General features: G+C 54.4%; 1 protein-coding gene across 6 annotated transcripts in view; it reads right to left on the minus strand.

The window, feature by feature from the left end:
• The window catches only part of DNMT3A (DNA methyltransferase 3 alpha), a 266976-nt gene that overhangs the window by 242394 nt on the left and 4108 nt on the right, over window positions 1-20474 (minus strand). For all 6 annotated transcript variants that reach the window (XM_037893680.2, XM_037893678.2, XM_037893677.2 and 3 more), the window contains exon 2: window positions 12194-12414. In XM_037893680.2, the coding sequence (XP_037749608.1) occupies window positions 12194-12265 (72 nt within the window). In that variant the 5' untranslated portion in view covers window positions 12266-12414. The remainder of the gene's footprint in view (window positions 1-12193; window positions 12415-20474) is intronic.

Below are 20474 nucleotides of genomic sequence, written 5' to 3' on the forward strand. Positions count from 1 at the left end.
CTCTGTTTTACTGGCTGGCTGAGAGTCACGTCTGACTGCGAAGTTGGGGGGCAGGACCCTCTGGCTTCCCCAGGAGCCCCGCCTGGGCGGACTGGCTGTGGGAAGCGTATGGAGGGGCAGAGTATGCTGAATGCTCCAAGGTCAGACCCAGGAAGGTGGAAGCTGTGTGAGCTGTGTGTCCTGCAGACAGGCTGCTCACAGAAAGGTGATTGCCCCAGAGTCCTGACTGGCTTCATGGAGAGCAGTTCCAGAGCGTCGCCCAGGGACTCCGTGACAGGCGGCCCCGCCTCATATAGCCAGGTGAGGGGCTATGGGCATGAGGCCCAAGCACTGCCCCTCTATGGGTACTGCTAGGCAAAAGGCTCCACGTCCAAGGTGCACACACGCCTGCATGGAATACACCTCTGCATCACATCTCGAAGAACCACCATTCCAGGAAGTAACCGGATCTTCTCCCCACAATGCAGCTCCAGCTGCAAAAGCACTTGTGTTGACAGGCTGGCCAGCCAGCGTGATTGTGAAGGTATAAGGGTTACTGCTCCACTGAGGGCTGAAGCCAGCAGCTGGCTGATTACCCCACCCACTGCACCTGGGAAAAGACCTGCAGCTTAACTGGCTGATCCTCAAGAGGAGGAGCAGGAAATGGATAGAGGGAGTGGTAATACCAGCCGGAGGCTGGGGGTACTGCTAGGAGGAACTGCTCCCCAGAACCAAAAGGACAGAGGGGAGACTAGGAAGTACTGTTATCCAAAAGGCTCTGAGGTAAGAGCCAGGCACTTCTGGGCCGAGGAACTGACGGGGGGTGAGGCACAGACTTGGGGAAGTTTTGATCATTGTTTTGTTGAGGAGATTTGCAATAAAAGAAAAAGAAACCACAACAATTGACCCTGCTGGGAATGACTCTCCCTGGATTCTGTGAAAGGCTGCAGGCAGAATTGTCCCAGCAGCTCTCCCTCCCCAATCCCTGCGGCTCCCCCTGCCCGCACGGCTCCCCGCACAGCTCCCCCTGCCTGTACAGCTCCCCACACAGCTCCCCCTGCCTGTACAGCTCCCCACACAGCTCCCCCTGCCTGTACAGCTCCCCCTCCCCAATCCCTGTGGCTCCCCCTGCCCTCACGGCTCCCCACACAGCTCCCCCTGCCTGTACAGCTCCCCACACAGCTCCCCCTGCCTGTACAGCTCCCCCTCCCCAATCCCTGCGGCTCCCCCTGCCCGCACGGCTCCCCGCACAGCTCCCCCTGCCTGTACAGCTCCCCACACAGCTCCCCCTGCCTGTACAGCTCCCCACACAGCTCCCCCTGCCTGTACAGCTCCCCCTCCCCAATCCCTGCGGCTCCCCCTGCCCGCACGGCTCCCCGCACAGCTCCCCCTACCTGCAGCTCCCCACACAGCTCCCCCTGCCTGTACAGCTCCCCCTCCCCAATCCCTGTGGCTCCCCCTGCCCTCACGGCTCCCCACACAGCTCCCCCTGCCTGTACAGCTCCCCCTCCCCAATCCCTGCGGCTCCCCCTGCCCGCACGGCTCCCCACACAGCTCCCCCTGCCTGTACAGCTCCCCCTCCCCAATCCCTGCGGCTCCCCCTGCCCGCACGGCTCCCCGCACAGCTCCCCCTACCTGCAGCTCCCCACACAGCTCCCCCTGCCTGTACAGCTCCCCCTCCCCAATCCCTGTGGCTCCCCCTGCCCTCACGGCTCCCCACACAGCTCCCCCTGCCTGTACAGCTCCCCCTCCCCAATCCCTGCGGCTCCCCCTGCCCGCACGGCTCCCCGCACAGCTCCCCCTGCCTGTACAGCTCCCCCTCCCCAATCCCTGCGGCTCCCCCTGCCCGCACGGCTCCCCCTCCCCAATCCCTCTTGTCACTTCTGCTGCGGTCCTGTTCTGGGGGGCAGTCTGGGAAGGCCAGGCCAGGCCCAGGGTGGTAGAACCCCGTTGTTGTCTCCCCTTGGAAGCCATCCCAGGAACCTGGTCACTCCCATGCCAGGAGGTCACAGAACCAGTCGCTGATTACAAGGGTACTCACAGCCCAGGTGGCTGTGTTCCAGCCTCAGCACAGAGAGTGGGCTCAGGGCTGGCAGTGGGGTATAAACCCTTCCGTCGAGAGCCCTGGGCCCCTTCCGGCCAACATCTATGTGTCTGTGCCCACTGAGGGACAGGGACAGGGACAGGGACAGGGAGTGTGTGTTTGTGTGCGCGCGCACACAACAAGCTCCGGGGCTGCTGCCATCACAGAACCTAGAGCAACTAAAATATAATCCTATGAGCTCTTGTGTGACCCCAGGTCATGGTGACGGCTCTGGGGGCTATCAGAGTGGAGAGGACGGCCGCTGTGCCACAGACAAGAATTATGGTCCAGCATTGGAGGGGCTAGCCTGGGACTGGGAAACCTAGGTTTACATCCCTGCTCCCTGTTGGCAAGTCGTTTGGGTTGTCTGGGCCTCATTTACAAAGCTAGGTGTCACTCAGGCTGCCTGGGTCTCTAATCAAATGCAAGGCCATTTCAGGCAGGGAGAGAGCTGCCTTCTTCCCACCCACATGCACCAGTATCCTCCGGGCCCCAGGGGTGGTCAACCCCCTGCTCCGCCCAAGCCCTTCCCCAAACCCGACCCCTTCCCCAAACCCCGCCTCTGCTCTGCCCAGCCCCACCCCCACACCTTCTCCCGAGCATGCCCCATCCCCACTCCTCCCCCTCTCTCCCACCACCTCCTGCATGCTGCAGAACAGCTGATCGCAGCAGGCGGGAGGCGCTGCGAGGGAGGGGGAAGAGGTGACTGGCGGGGGCACCGGCAGACAGGAGGCACTGATGGAGGAGTGGGGGAGCTGGCTGCCAGTGGGCGCTGAACACCCACTAATTTTTTTCTGAGTGCTCCAGGGCTGGAGCACCCCCGGAGTCATCTCTTATGTTCCCACCCATCTCTCTCTATGCTGCTTCTATCTCCCGGCAGCACAGAAGCTCTCTTTGGACAACTCCCAGTCACCACGGTGTCTGAGCACCTCCCGGCTAACATGGAAACACCAACAGTCTCTCCCCGCCCCTTTGTCAGCCTACAGGAGACAGTGCTTGAGTAGTTCTCAACCAGGGGTACACGTATGCCGGGGTACATGGAGGTCTTCCAGAGGTACGTTAACTCATCTAGTTTTACAACAGGCCACATGAAAAGCACTAGCAAAGTCAATACAAACAAGAATTTCATACAGACAATGACTCGTTTACACTGCTCTAGATACTATATCAGTGTTTCTCAGCCTGGTGGTCGTGACTTATAAGTATAGGATAAAAATGAGAACGTAAGCAATTCTTCAGTACTAGTGTGCTGTGGCACGTATGTATTTTTATGTCTCATTTTGTAAGCAAGTAATTTTTAAGTGAGGTGACACTTGGGGTACGCAAGACAAATCAGCCTTCTGATGGGTACAATAATTTGGAAAGGTTGAAAACCACTGGTTTGCAGATTCAGGGAGGGCAGAGCTAGAAATAAACAGTGTGCTGGGTCTGTGAAACAACAGAGAGGAAGCTAAGTCAAAGAGCTGAGTTCTGATTCAGCCTTAGGCTTGGTGGATCCCATGTCTTCTACTCTCTTTTGGGAGTGAGTTTCGCAGTGCAGGCTTTAGCCAAAGCAGTTTCAGGTCCTGTCATCCTATCAGTGTTGTTAATACTGTTTCACTAGGCTCTTTTGCACATTCTGAGGTTCCCAAAAGACATTTTGTGTCATGAGATGTAAAGAGTTGGGAGGAGGACAATGAGGTGGCTTCCCATCCAGCGATCTCTGGCTGCAGAAGTTGGAAGTGCAGTAACTCTTTTCTGCCCTAGAGACGTTGATGAAGCAACATGGCCAGTGAACATGGGAAAGTTCTCTCTTCCCTTGGTGGGGGATAATTTCGCTGCTCCAGCGTAATGCAGCTGTTGTGGAAGGCCCTGGCCACAGAGGAAGAGGTGTCTCTCAGTGAGCCAGGGATGATCTCTGAGGCTTTGAGTATCAGGACAGAGACCTTGGGGAGCTGATGGAGAGAGCAGGGCATGGAATGATATGTCCATCCAACCTGTGTGGCTAAGCAGAACAGCTGCTGTATTTTGAACCCATTGGAGCTTTTTGAGGAAGATAAAACAAGCTGCACTACTCAATCCTGGAGGCCAAGAATGCGTGGATCTCCATGGCCAGGTCTATCATTTCGCCTGTCTCAAATGGAAGTGAGTGTTTTTTGCCACCATAACTATTTGAGCACCCAGTACTCCAAGGTGTCTGAAGGGGCCATATGCTGTGGATCAATTTACCAGTCCAAGGGCTGATGCTCTAAGATGGAGGTGATGTTGCAGAGAAATCGACCACCACAAAGCAGTTTCCATTTCCCTACCAACATCATCTCAGCCTTGCCTGGGTTCAGCTCAAGTCAGCTGCCCAGAAGCCAGGTGCTGGTTTTGTCAGGCTCAGAAAGCTGAATGGTGGTGCTGTTTACACTGCATGTAAAGCAGATGTAGAGCTGGATGTCAACTGTCTGCCGCTGGCATTTCAGCCTTTATTGTGTCACCATCTCTTCCGGCAGCTGCGTATGGCACTTGAATAGTCCAGGAGAGAGGACTGAATCTTGGCAGGCTATGGCAATGGAGGACTGGCTAACCATCATGGTCGTCTGGGTTTGGCCGGAGGAAGGGCCTGAGCCGAGGAGGCCATCTGGTGGTTTGTGAGGTCTTTGGTGCAGGATGATGGTTTCTTTAGCACTGATCATATTTTCAGACAGCTGGTAGATTCCCCACAGCCTAGGAGGTGCTGACAGCCTCTGCTAGGAGTGGTCCCAGGTGTTCTCTGCTCCCCCTTACTCTCAGGAGGGATGGGGAAGTCACATGCAGTGGCTCCCTTTGCAGTCAGTGCTTCCATGAATGGGCCAGATTCTTGGAAAGCAGGGCCTGGTGTTTCTGGTTCTGCACCAGGTGGTGGGAAAGGGCAGCTTGGACATGGGATACCTCCTCTCATGGGCAGGGGGTGTGATCTGTGACTCAGGGATGGAATTCAGTATACCCCAAGCCTATCTGGGAGCCAATGGGACAATGCAATGCCGAGGCCACAGCCTCCACACAACCTGTTGAGCCTGGGTCACCTCAAGGTTACTATTTCTGCTGGTGAGGAAGCACAGCATAACAACGTCTGCAAAAGCCAGGTGTAAGGCTAGCAAACCACAGGGCTAAACAATTTCCTGGCGGCTGCTGTGAGCAGAAGGTAGCAGGAGTGGCAGGCCCAAGACTCAAGATAGGCTCAGCAAAGTAAGCACTGAGAGTGCCAAACAGATCCCTAGAACAGCCCCCTGACTATGCACAGGGGAGGCCTTTCCTCCCCGCGGAAACACAGCAACCTGAGTTTGATGGCGCCCCTTAGTGCCTGGCTGAGGAAGAACAACACCTACAGAATCACCAGCACCAGGCTTGCAGCACCTACAGGTTCCCTGGAGAGAGCCCTTTCCAGTCTGACCAGCCCCAAACATGTTTAGCTGGCAAAACGTGGAACCCAGAGCCATGGCGCTCTGGCTGCAGGGCATTCTCCAGAACAGTACCTGCATCACAGCATCCCACCATCATGGGAGAATCCTCACAGGCTGCAGCCACGAGGTCAGAGATGCAGCCAGGCACAGGGGATGCAGGGAATGGATGAACGGCAGCAGAGGTGGCAAAATCTGGCAGAAGAAGACAAACTGCCTTGCCTCTCTGCAAAGAGGATGCATCTCCAAAGCGTCTGTGCCATAGCCTCCCTGCTTCCTCCAGCTGGCTCTGAGCTGACTCATCCCCCCATAAATCACGCAGCTTCTCCTCCCCCTCAGGTTTAATGAACTGCCTGACTGCCTGGAGTGTCCCCGGAGCTCAGCTCTCTCCTTCCGCTGCCAAGCAACAACCCACAGGGAAACTACCTCCAAGGAGAGCTGCTGCATGAAGCAGGCATTGGCTCTGCAGACGAAAAGCTTGCTCAGGTCACTGGCCTCAGCGCACATCTCTGCTGCTCCTTTCACAGACTGCAGCAGCCTCTGGGGTGGGGCATGGCAACTATTTAACAGCTACCCAGGGGAAAACACTGGGAGTCTTGTGTACTTACACCAGGGCTGAATTTTGCCCCATGAAGATAGGGAGAACACTGTACCCGGCGGAAACTGCACTGGGAACACAGGAAGGCACAACAGAATCACTTGAGCAGGGATGTAGGTAGGACACTGGGACTAACAGGTTAACTCTTGGGAAAAGGCTCACAGATGGTCAGGACCTCAGGTTTACATCTCATCTGCCAGATGCACGTCCCAGAGCACAGCATCCCCTACTGCTGCAATGGGACACAGAGGCCAGCACTGCCTTGGAGGAAGAGTCACCCACTCCACCTTAAAGTTCTGCAGAGATTTATTCTTCACATGCTAACCTCAGTTTGTGAGCTGGCCTCACCCCGAACCAGAAAAGCCCCATCAGGGTCCAGTTGCCAGGAAAGGTTGCTCCCAACTGTATGTTTTCTAGCATTTTGTCATGTGTGTGTTAACATGATCAACAGGGACTCCAGCCCTTCCCTGAAAGACAATTCCCAGCCTGATCCATTTCCTGCCAGGGAATCTCTCATTTTCCCTTTCTTAATTCCATCCCTAGTTGTCCCTAGTTCCATCCATGTCTCCTAGTTATACCTCCTGGGCCACTCTCACCAATCCCTCTTCCTCCTGTGGTTTAGCGTGGCCACATGTACCTCTGTAATGACTCCTCATCTGTCAGATCCTTCAGGCCCCGGAGTGTTTCTGTGGCTCTTCTCAACACTTCCTCCACTTTGTCAGTATCTGTCTGGTAAGGAGAGTCCCAGAAATGAACTGGCCCAGAGCTCGAGAGATAGGCTGGAGGCCTCCCGCTGTAGGAGGGACAGCAAGTTGTCCCTTGTTGCAGCCCTCCATGCTTCCAGCACCCCTGGCTGGCAGAGCGCGCTCACCACTGATTGCTTCACTGTTTAAGAAAGCGGGAGAGTAAATCCTTTCTCTGTACATTAGTTGATGCTAAATCTCTAAGTCAAGCTCTGGCTGGATCTGTGCTGATGTGAGCCTAAACACCATTACCAATCTGCCCCACCACACCACCTCCCAGCCAACCTGCTTTGCCCAGCCCACACTCCCCCGCCCTCTGTCCCGTTTCCCCTCCGCCAACCTGCTCTCGCCTGGCCTCTGCCCCATTATCCGATGATCCTGCACGGCCTGATCTCACCCAGCTGGGACCACTGAGATCTTCTAGTCTGAGAATTCCACCCAACAATTCGTGCCAAAGCCCATAACTTCTGGATGAACTATGGTATGTCTTTGAGACTAACATCTAGTCTTGATTTCAAATTATCCAGTGATGGAGAATCCACCACAGCCCTTGGTTAGTTCCTCCAGTAACTAATTACCCTATTAAAAACTTGCACCTTAGTTCTGGTCTGAATTTGTCTAACTTCAGCTCCCAGACGTCGGAACTTGTCTTTTTCTGCTAGCTTACGGAGTCGGCTATCAGAAACCTGATGCCAATCTGGTCGGGCAAGAAGCTTGTGCACATTGATCCAGATAAACCCTGGCCATTCCCATTGAGCAGCCTCCAGCTCCAGAGTACAATGAGTTCAGTATTACCCTGTCCAGATGGAAGGGCAGGCAGGTGGCCGCGGTCAGAGACTTGGGACAGGGCCAGAGGATGCCTAAGCGCTGTGAACTCTTGCACAGCAGTAGCTGCTGTGTGTTCTGAGCCCGTAAGAAGCCTCCATCGGGATGTTGTGACATTACGCTCGCAATGAAGCTGTGGGTCTGTAGCACCAGGATTCTACCAATTCTATTGTACGGTGATGAAAAGCGTGAGCTGAAGATGATTGAACAGCAGCAGACTGAAGTTTTTGTTGTCTTTGTTGACTGCTTTATATCAAGTGGCAGAACAATGAGGACATGTGTCACTGGACCCAGCAACCGGAAACCAGCTCTCTCGTTTGATTTCAGCAGCTTTCGTGGTGCAGACACATCATTAGAATGGAAGACCAACAGATTAGGAAGCTGATTTACCAAGGAATGACATTCACAGTCGGCAATCACATAGTCACCAAAAGCAGGGATTCGCCATCACGACAACGACGACATCCATTCAGATAATGGTAATTTTTTAACAGAATATCAAAGGGACAGAGTCAGAAATCTACGTATATTGTGTCAGCAGTTACCTTCATCAACTAAACTTGTGATCTCATCAAAAAAACAATACCAAGCTTGTTTAGCAAGTCTTAATTCCCATAAAACTACGTTTAGTGGCATTTATTACTCTACCTTTCCTTTGATTCTTTACTGACCACATCCCATACCCGCTTTTCCAGGATTCTGCCAGGCTAATCAGCCTATAGTTTCCATGGTCATCCCATTTACCCTTTTTAAGTATTAGTACAACATTAGCAGTTTTTTTACAGTCCTTTGGCACTTCCCCAGTGATCCAAAACTTGTTAAAATCAACATTAATCGTTCACAGAATTTCTCAGCCAGTTCTTTTAATACTCTTGGGTACAAGTTATCTGCTCCTGCAGATTTAAAAATGTTTAACTCTAATAGCTGCAGTTTAACACCCTTCCTAGTTACTGCTGGCACAGAAAGTCTTTCATTATTATTATTTATTCATCACTGCCCATAATACACTGGGCTCCTTCCAAACCGAGCAGCAGGGGCGCCCCCCCCCAAGGAGCCTGCAGTCTAGAGATACAGCAAGGAGGGGGCAGGGCTGGGGATAAAGGCGCTGCCTCCCATATAAAGGGCAGCAGGACGCATGGGGAGAAGAGTTCAGGAAACTCAGAAGAGACGAGAGAGGCTCCTGCCGAAAAGACTCAGAGACCAGGGGAGTTGCCCAGATAGGGAGGGCTGGGAGGAGCCGGCTGAAGCAGGAAGACCCTGAGACACCAGGGGATTTGGGGCTGGGCCCAGTTTATGGCTGCAGGGCAGACTTTTGGATTCAGTTCTGAACTTTAAACTAATAACCAGACCCTAAAGAGAGCTGCGGTTACTGGACTTGTAAAAGCCTTTTTTTGTGAATTACTGAGAAATCAAGAAGGGAAACTGAGATGAGGGGCCAGCCTGCGGCCACGAGGGGTGCCCGGGGCACAGTCAGCAGGATCCAAGTGTTCCTTCTGCAGCTTCTGCAGGATCATCTGGCAATCCAGGTAGTGCAGCCGCAGGCACAGAAGGGAGGGCAGGGAAATCCCTACTGGCAGGTGGGGAAGATCCTGCTATGCTTTAATATGGGAAACCTGGACACAAGAGTGGAGGGCCCCAGCTGGCAGTGGGATCACTTGTCAGGGGCTAGGGGAAGAGACACGCCAAGGGTGGTGTGGAGGTGGAAGGGCCTGGCCATATGTTTCAAGCGTCAAGTGGTGGGGGATACCAGGAGGGTCTGCTCCTTTAAGAACAGTTAAAAAAAGAAGCGGGAAAGAAGAAGAGCAACAGGCCACGTTGGGTATGTCCCTTAAGTGGCACGCTGGATGTGGCCGATGAGGATGAGGCCAGACCAACACCCCCCAAGAGGTTTCAGGCGTGGGAAGGAAGGACGGACCTGCGCTAAAGACGTGGCCTAATGAGATCCAGGACCTTGGCAAAGAAAATGAGGGGGTCGTAAGACAGGAAAGATTTGGCAGGCCGCTAGTATGTTCTCGGAATTGGGCCAGCCCTCTGTGCCCGAGGCGAGAGGAGAGAGTGGGGTGGTGATGGACGCAGTAGCGCCGCCTCCTGCTCGAGAGCAGACGGATTTGGGGCTGTGGGAGAAGGACGCTAAGCCAGAGAGAGGCAGGACCAGAGCAGGGAAGCGCCTCGGGAGTGGCAGGACAGGACAGCTGGTCAGTAAAGGGGTGTAAACACAGAACTGGCAGGAGAGGAGATTAGTGGTTTGCTCTCTTTGAAGGAGACACACCAGAGGGAACGTGCTGCTTTGAAGGAGGATGTGCAGCTGGCCCTACAAGAAAGTGATGACCTAGCCACATATAAGCAGGACTTAGCATGGCAAATCAAAATGCTGGTGGACAAGTGGGTGGGCTTCATCTCCAAATAGGGGAGATGGAGGACATCAAGGAGGAAAAATCCAGTTGCTCCATGGCTTTGGCCAGTTGGCGGTATTGCTGTCGGCAAAAGAGGCCAGCAAGGAGGGACAGAAAAAACAAAGAAGGTAGAAACTTGCCCTGTGGTTGGGGAAGGGTGAGGTTGTGTAAGGGAGTGGCCTGTCCCTTTAAGGACTGGAGGTCTGGAGCTGGCTGGCTCTGTACAATGAGCCCTGCCTGCCATACCTGGGAGGAGGTGTGGGGTTTCATTAGAACCGGCTGGGAATGGGAGCTGCCACCCTGATAAAGGGCAGCAGGGAGCGAGAGAGGTTCCTGCAGAGAAGATTCGGAGGTCGGGGAGTTCCACCAGCTGGGAAGGGCTGGGAGGAGCTGAGATGCCAAGGGAGTCTGGGGCTGGGCCTGGCTTACGGCCGGAGAGCAGACTTTTGTTCCTTTCTGAACCTGAAGTTAATAAACTTCCATAAAGAGGCTGCTGTTATTGGACTTGCACACACCCCTTTTTGTGAGTTATGAGGACCCAAGAAGAGGCCTTGAGCACAAGGGGGGGTGGGCGCCTGGGAGGAAGCCACCCCCACACCAGCAAAAGGTTGCTTTACCATTGGCCCCACGGCTGCCCAGCTCCAGCACAGTGCCTGGATCCTCTGCTCTGTGTGGGAACCTTCCCCCCTCCAACCCACTCACATGTACGCTCACTCCATTCAGAGGGGCCCGCTGCGCTGCATTCTCCCCGGCACACACAGGGGCCTGGCTCCTCTCTCACAGCCATGCAGGTGTGTACCTACACAAGGCCCCGCCCCCAGCTGGGGCTTACCTGAGCTCTCCCGCTCCAGCCAGGCATTAGCAATGGCGCTGGAGCCTCCCGGCTTGGGCTGGCAAACGAGCACAGGTCTGACACGGGCACTTGTGCTTCCTCCTCTCTTCCTCCACGCCCTCTTCCCACCCCAGACGGTCTGTGTCTCCCCTCTTCCCGCCTCCCAGCATGTCTCTCTCCCTTCATCCCACCCCCTCCACCCGTGTCCACGCCTCTTGTCGCACCCCTCGGTGCATGCACGCCTCTGCGTCCTGCCCCGCAGTGTGTGCATCTTGGTCCCGCCCCTACCCCCCAATGTGTGTCTCCCTCTCCACTCCCCCAGTGCCTCTGTGCATATCTGTCCTTTCTTCACAGCCAAGCCAGGTGGTTGTATCGGTCTCTCTTTGTCCTTTCTCCATGCCTCTCCCAACAACGTGTGCTCCCCCACCCCAAGCTGTGTCTTTTCTTCGCACCCCTGCCCAGTGTACATGCTGAGGCTTTCCTTCCCCCACCCACTCCCCAGGGTGGGTCTCTCTCCCATGCCAGCCTTCTCCCCACCCAGTGTATCTCTCTCCCCGTGTCACGTGTCCCTGGTTCAGGGGTGTGCACTCCCCCCGCCCAGGTATGTGGAGTCAGACCAGGGCCACATGGAGGGAACTGACCCAGTTCCTGCTGTCACAGGAAGCAGAGGGGCAGGTAAACCAGCCATTGCCTGCAAAGCAACCATCCCCCAGGCCTCCCAAGGCCACCCCAACCAACGGTACAGCTGCCCTCATTCCCCCGCCTTACCAGAGGCTTCCCTCTCTCAGCAGGCGACAGCAGCGAGGGTAACAGCAGGTCTCATCAGCACAGTCACACTCGCCCCCATTCAGCAGTGCCCAGAAATAGCTCAATCCGCTCTAATCCCACTCTGCAGCTCAGGCCTCCTCAATGCCTGCCCCCACCCCCAGTTCAGATCATCAGCACAGGCCTCTGGCCAGGCCCCACTCTTCTCCCTGCCTGCTAGACACCAGAACGTTCCCCCCAGCTCCTGTCACACTCCTCCCCCTGGCAATCAGACAGCCAGTTAGATGTGACATGGGCCTTTGAAAACATTGGGGCCAGATGGACAGTCCCAGAGCCTGAACCCTCCATGCGTCCCCACAGCAGGAGCAAGGCAGCGGCTGGGCAAGCCGTTCCCCCTCACACCAGCCCTGCCCTCCCTCCAGTGGCCTTTCTGCCAGTTAGAGCCAGCTGGACGTGCACAGGAAACTGGACTGAGACCCACCCAATTCATCACACATGTAGGCCATCAGAGAGTGGGAAGGACCATGCCCCCCTCCACAGTTGGTGTGCCTGGCTTCAGAGTGTTCCTTACCTTGTGAGTGTCGGGCGTCTCCCTGTCTGGAGCAGTGCTGCTGGTGTCAATAGACCCGTTGGACGGCATCATGGGGAGAGGGGGAGGCTGAGAAGTTTTGCTTTTTTTAAAATAAAATAAAATTTAAAAGTTCAAACTTTAAAAACAAGAAGAAAGTTTAAAAACTGCCCCAGCAGCAATGCCCCGAGCCTTCCTTCCGTCCGTCCGTCCCCTCCTGCCACCTGTGGGGGAAACACAGAGAAGGGCGCAGGGTGAGGCCTGGAACACCATCGCACACGGCACCCGCAGGCACCAGCTTCAAGCGGCCTCGCCCCCAGCCAGGGACAATTATTAACACGCCACAGCCTTGACTCAGCCGGGCAGGGGCCCCTTTCCCCCAGCTCCGCCGCCCCACCAGGGTCCCCGCCACCCTGACACCATACTAGCCGGCTCCTCCAGACTCCAAAGGAGAGCCCCCTCGCCCCTCCCTGGCCCCCCGTCAATCCCAAACTCCTGTCCAGGGGCACAGAGTCGTCGTCGTCCGTCCCCCCTCCCCGTCCCAGACAGATGCTGGTCCCCCTCCCCCAGCAGGGGCTGCCCATTGCAGCCAAGCACCTGTTGCTATGGAAAATGCTGCCTGCATTAGCCATGGCCGGGGCTGCTGTTGCCTTTGGCACCGGAGCTGCAAATTGTTTCTAGAGCTTTCCAGCCGCAGCTCGTTCCCAGCCAGGAGGGTGGGGGGCTGCTGGGCAGGCAGGGCTGCTGCTTCTAGAACAGAAACTTAAAACCCAGACAATTCTTGTGCCTCCTCCCCACTGCAGGCAGCTTGTGGCCTGGGGGGCTGCAGGGAGCGGCCTCTCCCTCCACCTCTCCCCTCCCCACACCTCTGCTCTGTGCAGAGGCCAGGGGGCTGGGTGTCCCCCACAATCAGCCTCTTCCTCTCTGCCCCCCACCCCACACCTCTGCTCTGTGCAGAGGCCAGGGGGCTGGGTGTCCCCCACAATCAGCCTCTTCCTCTCTGCCCCCCACCCCACACCTCTGCTCTGTGCAGAGGCCAGGGGGCTGGGTGTCCCCCACAATCAGCCTCTTCCTCTCTGCCCCCCACCCCACACCTCTGCTCTGTGCAGAGGCCAGGGGGCTGGGTGTAGGCAGGAACCAGCCTCTCCCTCTCTGTGCTCCCCACCTCTGTGCAGAGGCCAGAGCCTGGGTGTCCACTGCACTCAGCCTCTCCCTCCCTGTCCGTCTCCGTTCCCGCACCAGCACCTCTGCTCTGTGCAGAGGCCAGGGAGCTGGGTTAGAGGCAGGAACCAGCCTCTCCCTTCCTGTCCGCCCCCCACCCCCACACATACACACACACACACACACCTCTGCTCTGTGCAGAGGCCAGGGGGCCAGGCATCCCCTGCAATCAGCTTCCCCCTCCCTGTCTGTCCATTGTCCACACCCACACCCTTGCACATACACACCTCTGCTCTGTGCAGAGGCCATGGGGCTGGGCGCCCCTTGCAATCAGCCTCCCCCTCCCTGCCCCTTCATCCTTAGCAGGAATCCTGGGACCAACACATGGGAGCTGTTTCCCCGCTGCTGGGAGGTTTGAGCACCACGGAACATTCTCTGCAGCCTGAACAAGCAGGGCACCGTCCGGAACAGACCCACCTCTCCTGGGCTGCCCCACCTTCAGCCATAGGTGTCCCCTGTGTCTCCAACAACTGTCCCAGCCCCATCTCCCCCTCACTTCCAGACTCATGGGACATGCCAGCTACAATCAATCACCACCTCAAGTTCCTCTATTTCCCCTGGGCTTCCAGCCCCTCCACTCCACCAAAAGATCTCACCAGGTCTCCTTCAACCTCCTCTTCTGGTCCATTCCCAGAGCTCCACCCCTTCCTCACTCACCTTGCCCTCGCTGCTGCTTTTCACACTGCTGAGCACACTCCTTCTTGACACCTGGGGCTTCCCAGACTCCCGCTCCCCGGTTCATCTCTGACCACCGCTTCGGGGCTCTCTCTGTCTCCACTCTCCCTCAAGTCTCTTAGGTGCTGCCTTTGTCCCCTGCCTCTTCTCCTTTCACCCCTCCTTCTGGGCAAGCTCATCCACTCACATAGCTTCAACTACCATCTTCACCCCAAAGAGCCACCTCTCCACTCCGGACCTGTGTCCCTTTGTCCCAGCCTGACGTCAGCTCAAATGTACCATGGCCAAACTGAGCTCCTGTTCCTTCCTCCCACCGTCTGTCAGCATGGACACTGTCGCCAAAAGGCCAAGCCCGCCCACCCTAACCAGCTCCACGGCTGCCTTTGCGCCCATGCTGACGCTGATGCACGTAGGGTGACTGAGACAATAAAGACAGCTTCCCTAGCCATCCATTGGCTGAGACTCCCCTCTCTGCCCCTGCACTATGCCCCCAAGAGGATCCCCTTCTCTCCAGAAATGCATCCCTTTCCATAGCCTCCCCTCCTGGGGCTGCAGGGCCCCCACTGGTGATCCATGTGGGTCAGCAGCTGGGTCTGCACTCTGTTCCCAGCCATGCCCCTCCCCCACAATATCCTTCTTCCCCAGCTCTGCTCACACCCACCCCCCACTCTAGCACAGCAAGTCCTGTGGGGTTTGGAGGGAGCAGAGGGAACAGGAATCTGGTAGCCAAGGGACTAGCTCCCAGCTTCGCTCCTCCTACTGCCTCCTGCCTCAGCAGACAGCGTACCTGGGGATTGCTGGAAAGGAGTATGGCAGCAGGGGAGGAAACCAGAAGGGAGCTGGGCTATGAGTACCAGAATGAGCCCATGACCCACACCTGGATTGCTGGCTGGGACTCTGTGGAACCAAGATGTGGATATGGGGTCATGGCCCAGGGGAGAAGCAGAGATCTTTTGGGAGCTCAGAGGAGACTCTCAGCTGGTGAGCTAGAGAGGTTGGCCAGGCAAGGGAGCTGTCAAAGAGGTCAGTGCAACAACTGCCCTCAGTAAACTGAGATGTGACGCCTGTACATTTTGGGGTGACATTGCATTGCCTCTTGCCTTCCTGACAAGCACGTGACGCACTCACGTGTGTGACCCGGTGTCTTTCAAGCAACCGGGAGGCAGGAAAACCAGTGTAAGCTTCCCAAGCAGACAAGACCAAAAAGCCCTTCTCACCAGCAATTTGTCATCCCCTTCCAAGCCCTGCATGACTCCTTATTGACTCACCCTTGCCAAATTCCAGGTGCTTCCCTGCCCCCTCGAATAGTGTCAGCCTCCAATGCCCATTCTCAGCGTCCCCCACACCTCTGCCCCTTACACCTAAATTGCCCTCCCCGAGCTCAGCCTGAAGCTCCATCTCTGCTGTGCTGCCTCCGGGCGACACGCTGTGCTAGAGGAGCGCCCGGGGGACTGTTCAAACCTCCCAACGCTGCGTGTGTGTTGTGCCCTGCCCCCTACTTGCTGCATCTCTAGACTGTGGGCTCCTTGGGGCGGAGAGCACCCCTGCTGCTTGGTTTGAGCAGCACCAGTTGGATGCAGACACCCCGCAGGCAATCCAGCTTCTCAGTCAGGGTGTCTCATCCCTCTGGCCTAGCACCCCCAGGCAATCCAGGTCCTTGGCCAGGGTCTCATGATCCCCAGGGCCCTGCCCCCCATGCCATCTGACTCCCTTGCCAGGGTCTCAACCCTCTCTGGACCTCCATTTCCACACAGTCCAGCTCCACTGTAGGGGTCTTGTGCCCCTTGGGGCCCCTCACCACAGAACACATTCTTCTCTGGTGGGTCTCCCACCCTGTGGGCCCCAGCTGAACTGCTGGCAACGTTTGCATGGATTTCCAAGTAAGCCTCCCCAAACCCATATGAAACGGCTCTGTCAGCCACTTCTCCCCCCAGATGCAGGGAGCTCTGCCATTAGGAAGGCGTTCCAACACACACATCAGGCCAGCAAATAGCTCAGCGCTGCCAGCCAGCCCCCACCCCAGGTCATCCCCAATGTCCCAGAGAAATGGCTCGCTCAGAGCAGCACGCAGCTCCACTCTGAAAAATAGCCAGTTCTCAGGCTTTGATTCGCTTCCAGCAAACATGGTCTCCAAATGCACTAAAAATAGTCAGGCTGCGTAAGAAACACCAGGCAGATGGGGAATATGCAAGGGGGAGCACCGGGAACAACCAGCAATGAAAGCCTCCTCTCCGCCCCCAACCCTCGACAGCCTCACCAACTAACCTCTCCCTTTGCCCTCTGCTGAGCTTTAAATAAAGACAAACACTCTTTTTCAAAGTGAGCCACTGTCCCTCCATTACAGCGGAGTGCAAACACCCCTCTTTCCCCTAGTAACCACAAGCTGCTGCTGTGAGCCCCGTGAGGGAGTGGACTCCCTGTCCAACCAGCGAGGGATCCTGCATCTCTGTCTAAAGGAGGTTTGACAAGGTCCACACAATGTTCCTTACCTCTAAACGTGCAAAGAAACACGACTGAAGCAGGCTACACACATTCAGTGTGGAACCTGTGGGGCCTTCAGAAGTGGCCCATTCACAGCAACCTTGCCTCGGTCCCAAGCTCTCTGAATAACCTTACCCAAGTCAGTGAGCTCCTCCACTGCTCCCACAACAAGAGCTCGCTCTCCTGATGGCAGCACACACTTCTCCTCCTGTGTGCTAGCACCCAGATTTATTACTGGAGCATTACTAGCAAAGGCTGAGCAGAAGCTTGCAAACTGGAAGAATTTCACCCAGTTAATACAGCAGGTCTCAAAGCTTGATCTCAAATTAATCCTCTCCTTGCCACCTGCTTGGCTCTCCCACTCACGCACCAGCGCCTGCCTTTGAAGTGTAGGGAAGGACTCTGTCTGCACGTTCCTCTGCTCCTGTATTTAACAGCTCAGTCTGACCTTACAACTGAAGGCAAGTGGGGAAGAAAATTTACCGCACTTCTCCCACAAGGCAGAGCTTGTATGGGACCTGCCAGTCACTCCCACTGACGGCAGAGTCGTTTAAAGTGGGTTACCTTCTATGATACACACAGTGCTGACAAACCAGGGTTTATTAAGGACTCCTCAAGTCCTGCTGTCAGGGTGCTTCAGCCTGATCACATGCTGGGAACTCGCAGAGACCTAACAGGCATTTTATTTCAAGTCATTTCAAAGAGGAGAGCTCACGAGCCTCCTGCTCCAGCTATTAATAATGAGGGCAAGCTTCATCCCGAAGACCGGGACCCCAAGGCCCTTTCATAGACACACATGCAGTGTGCACAGATCGCTGAAATGCAGCCACCTCCAGACTATGTTTACAAATACACAAAAACAACAAGGAGTCCGGTGGCACCTTAAAGACTAGCAGATTTATTTGAGCATAAGCTTTCATGGGTCTTTAAGGTGCCACCGGACTCCTTGTTGTTTTTGTGGATACAGACTAACACGGCTACCCCCGATACAAATACACACACAGTCCTCCCTTGCCCCCCAGCAACTGAAGGTAGCTGCTTCTTCGCTCTGACACTACCTGCAGAATTTGAGGTATGCCAGGGTGCAGTTACCTTACCCAAGCCAGCACTTGGCCATGACACAGAGGTGACACCCTGCCCAGCGACCTTTAATGACCACAAAGACCGGAGCTTCACTCCTCATGGTGAAAGACAGCACCTCTGCTAACACAGTGCACGTCACACGTATCTGGCACCGTGGTGTAGCACAGACATGGGGGGCAAGGGCCACCTAGCGCTTAGACGGGTGCACTTTGCACCTGTAAAAATAGGGGGCTTTCCGGGTGCTGTGAGGAATCATTAGGGAAACTGTCCAAAGCACTTGAAACATGACAAGTGTTGCAAAGTGTGATTATTGTTACTTTGAGTCACCAACACCCCCTGTGACAGCACAATCCCTCCTTCCCCACCCCCAACCTGGAGCATTAGTTCAGAATTGACTCAGGAACAAGAGACACCTACTGAGCCACCAACAACCATCCAGCAGTCCCTAAATCACACCTGGGCATTAGCTGAGCACTGACTCAGCGAGACGAATGCTAACTACTTTGAGTCACTACCACCCCCTCCACTGCAGCGTTCACTGAGTCTTGACTCAGAGGCAAGAGTGGTACCTAGTGGTGCCCCCATTTTTAAGGTCAGGCTTGACAAAGCCCTGGCTGGGATGATTTAGTCAGGGATTGGTCCTGCTTTGAGCAGGGGGTGGGACTAGGTGACCTCCCGAGGTCCCTTCCAGCCCTGATCCTCTGTGACTCTACCCGGAGTCGGCACCTACTGCACCTGAGCTTTCCTTGGAGGTCTCCCAGGCAAGCAGCAAACAAATCCATCCCTCCTTAAAACCTGAAGTCAGCGACCAAAATGGTCTCAACAACTAAATGATGCTGCAAACCACAACTCTTGACATTCAGAAAAGAAGGCAATTGGGAGAGAGAGTCTCTCTTTCCACTACAACAAGGCTGATAAGAGAAAGCTCTACAGAAAAAATCATAGCCATATTTGTCAAAAATGTTCAGGGCTAATGGTTTAGAAGTGATAGCGTCACCTATGCTATTACTCCCAACAGATGGCTGTAATAAATTCATTGTCACGGATAATAAAAGTATTGGCTTGATCCAGTTAAACACACTTAGCTCATTAGAAACTTCTATGGTCAGATATTATTCAAAATTATTCAAAATTACAAGTCTGTGTTAGGCAAAGGAGTCAAAATCTCTATTTGTATTTGGCTTCTACCTTCACAGAGTGCTATATGAAACTTCACACTATACCCAGCAAAAACAGATCATCAACTCTGCCAAGTGCTGGGGACAGTGACAGCACGCACCTCAGGTGAAAATACACAGAAAAACAGGTATGTTGGAGGGAACGGCTGGTTCTCAGCAACAGACTAGACGGAAAGGAGAAGGATACGGCAAAGGTCCCAAAACTAGCCCGACGGAAAGTTATTCTACACAACAAGACTTTCTTTTCTCCTGTACTGTAACCTAAGTAGTCAAGATCCTCTCCTACACTGTAAAAATAAAGTTATGCATCTAGGAAGAAGGAATGCAGGCCATCGCTACAGAATGGGAGAATATATTCTGGAAAACAGGGACTGAAAAGCATTTAGGGACCACAGTGCACAAGCAACTGAACACTGTGACGGTGAACAGTGTGAACTCCCAGTGTGATGCTGAGGCAAACAGAGCTAATGTCATCTGGAGGGTAGGGCAAGGAGGTGATTTCACATGTGTACAACACCGCTGAGACCAGTGCTGGAATGCTGCGCACAGTTCTGGTATCTACGTTTTAAAAAGGATGCTGAACAATTTGAAAGAATGTAGGAAAGAGCCACAAAAATTATTAGAGGGTGAACGAGAACACCCTGCAGTGAGAGACTTAGAGAGCTCAATCTGGTTAGTGTTTCAAAAAGAGGTCAGTTGATTACAGGGTATAAGTGCTTTCACAGGGAGACAATATTGGGTACTAAAGGGCTCTTCACACTACCTGAGAAAAGCAAAACAAGAACTGGAGGCGGGAAACTGAAGCCAAGCAAATTCAAATGAGAAATAAGGCACTATTTTTAAAAGTGAGGGCGATTACGGAAGTGGTGGATTCTGTCTCTCTTGATGGCTTCCAATCTGACTTCTTTATGGAAGGTATCTGCTTTTTACCCAAACACAAGTCACTGGGCTCAGCACACAGGGAGGCATCTGAGTGAAATTCAATGGCCAGACTAGTTGATCAGACCTTAAACTCTACGAATCTATGAAACATTTGCTTCACATGTCCCTGGAAGTCTCCCAGCCCTCCCCCACCCACCCCAACACTAACGGAATGGCTGCTAGAGAAGTTTCTGGTTAGTAGGTCAAGAAGACCTTCATTTAAAAAACTAAACAGCCTAAAATCTACAAGAAAATTCAGGAACAACTTGGTCCCAAGCTCTACTATTTGTTCTCTAGAAAACTGCACTCAGAAGTATGAAACATTTCACTGTTTACATGTAGCTAATTCTGTTCAACCCCCACACAAAACTCATGCCATACATCAAAACAGCCGACTCCACATGGAAAATTAAACACACTCATCAGGGTAATAAAGAGCATCACTGTGCCAGTTCACTTTCCTTTTCAGTTCTGCCACAGGCTCAAAGAAGCCCAGAGCAGAAAGCAGGGCACCCCTTTCTGTTACATCACCACCAATACACAAGAATTGCAGCCAGATCTACTTTCTACCATTGACCTTAGCTGTTCGGAGACACTCAAGGGATTTATAAGTGAAACCTCTCAAACTGTTCTCAAGCATGCACTAAGAAGATTAGGAGAACCGTAGACTGAGCAAAGCAGGGATGCTGTAGGTTAGAAGAACCCGAATTGTAACAAAGGGCAAG

The sequence above is a fragment of the Chelonia mydas genome, chromosome 3, assembly GCF_015237465.2.
Source record: "Chelonia mydas isolate rCheMyd1 chromosome 3, rCheMyd1.pri.v2, whole genome shotgun sequence".
Classification (NCBI taxonomy): domain Eukaryota; kingdom Metazoa; phylum Chordata; order Testudines; family Cheloniidae; genus Chelonia; species Chelonia mydas.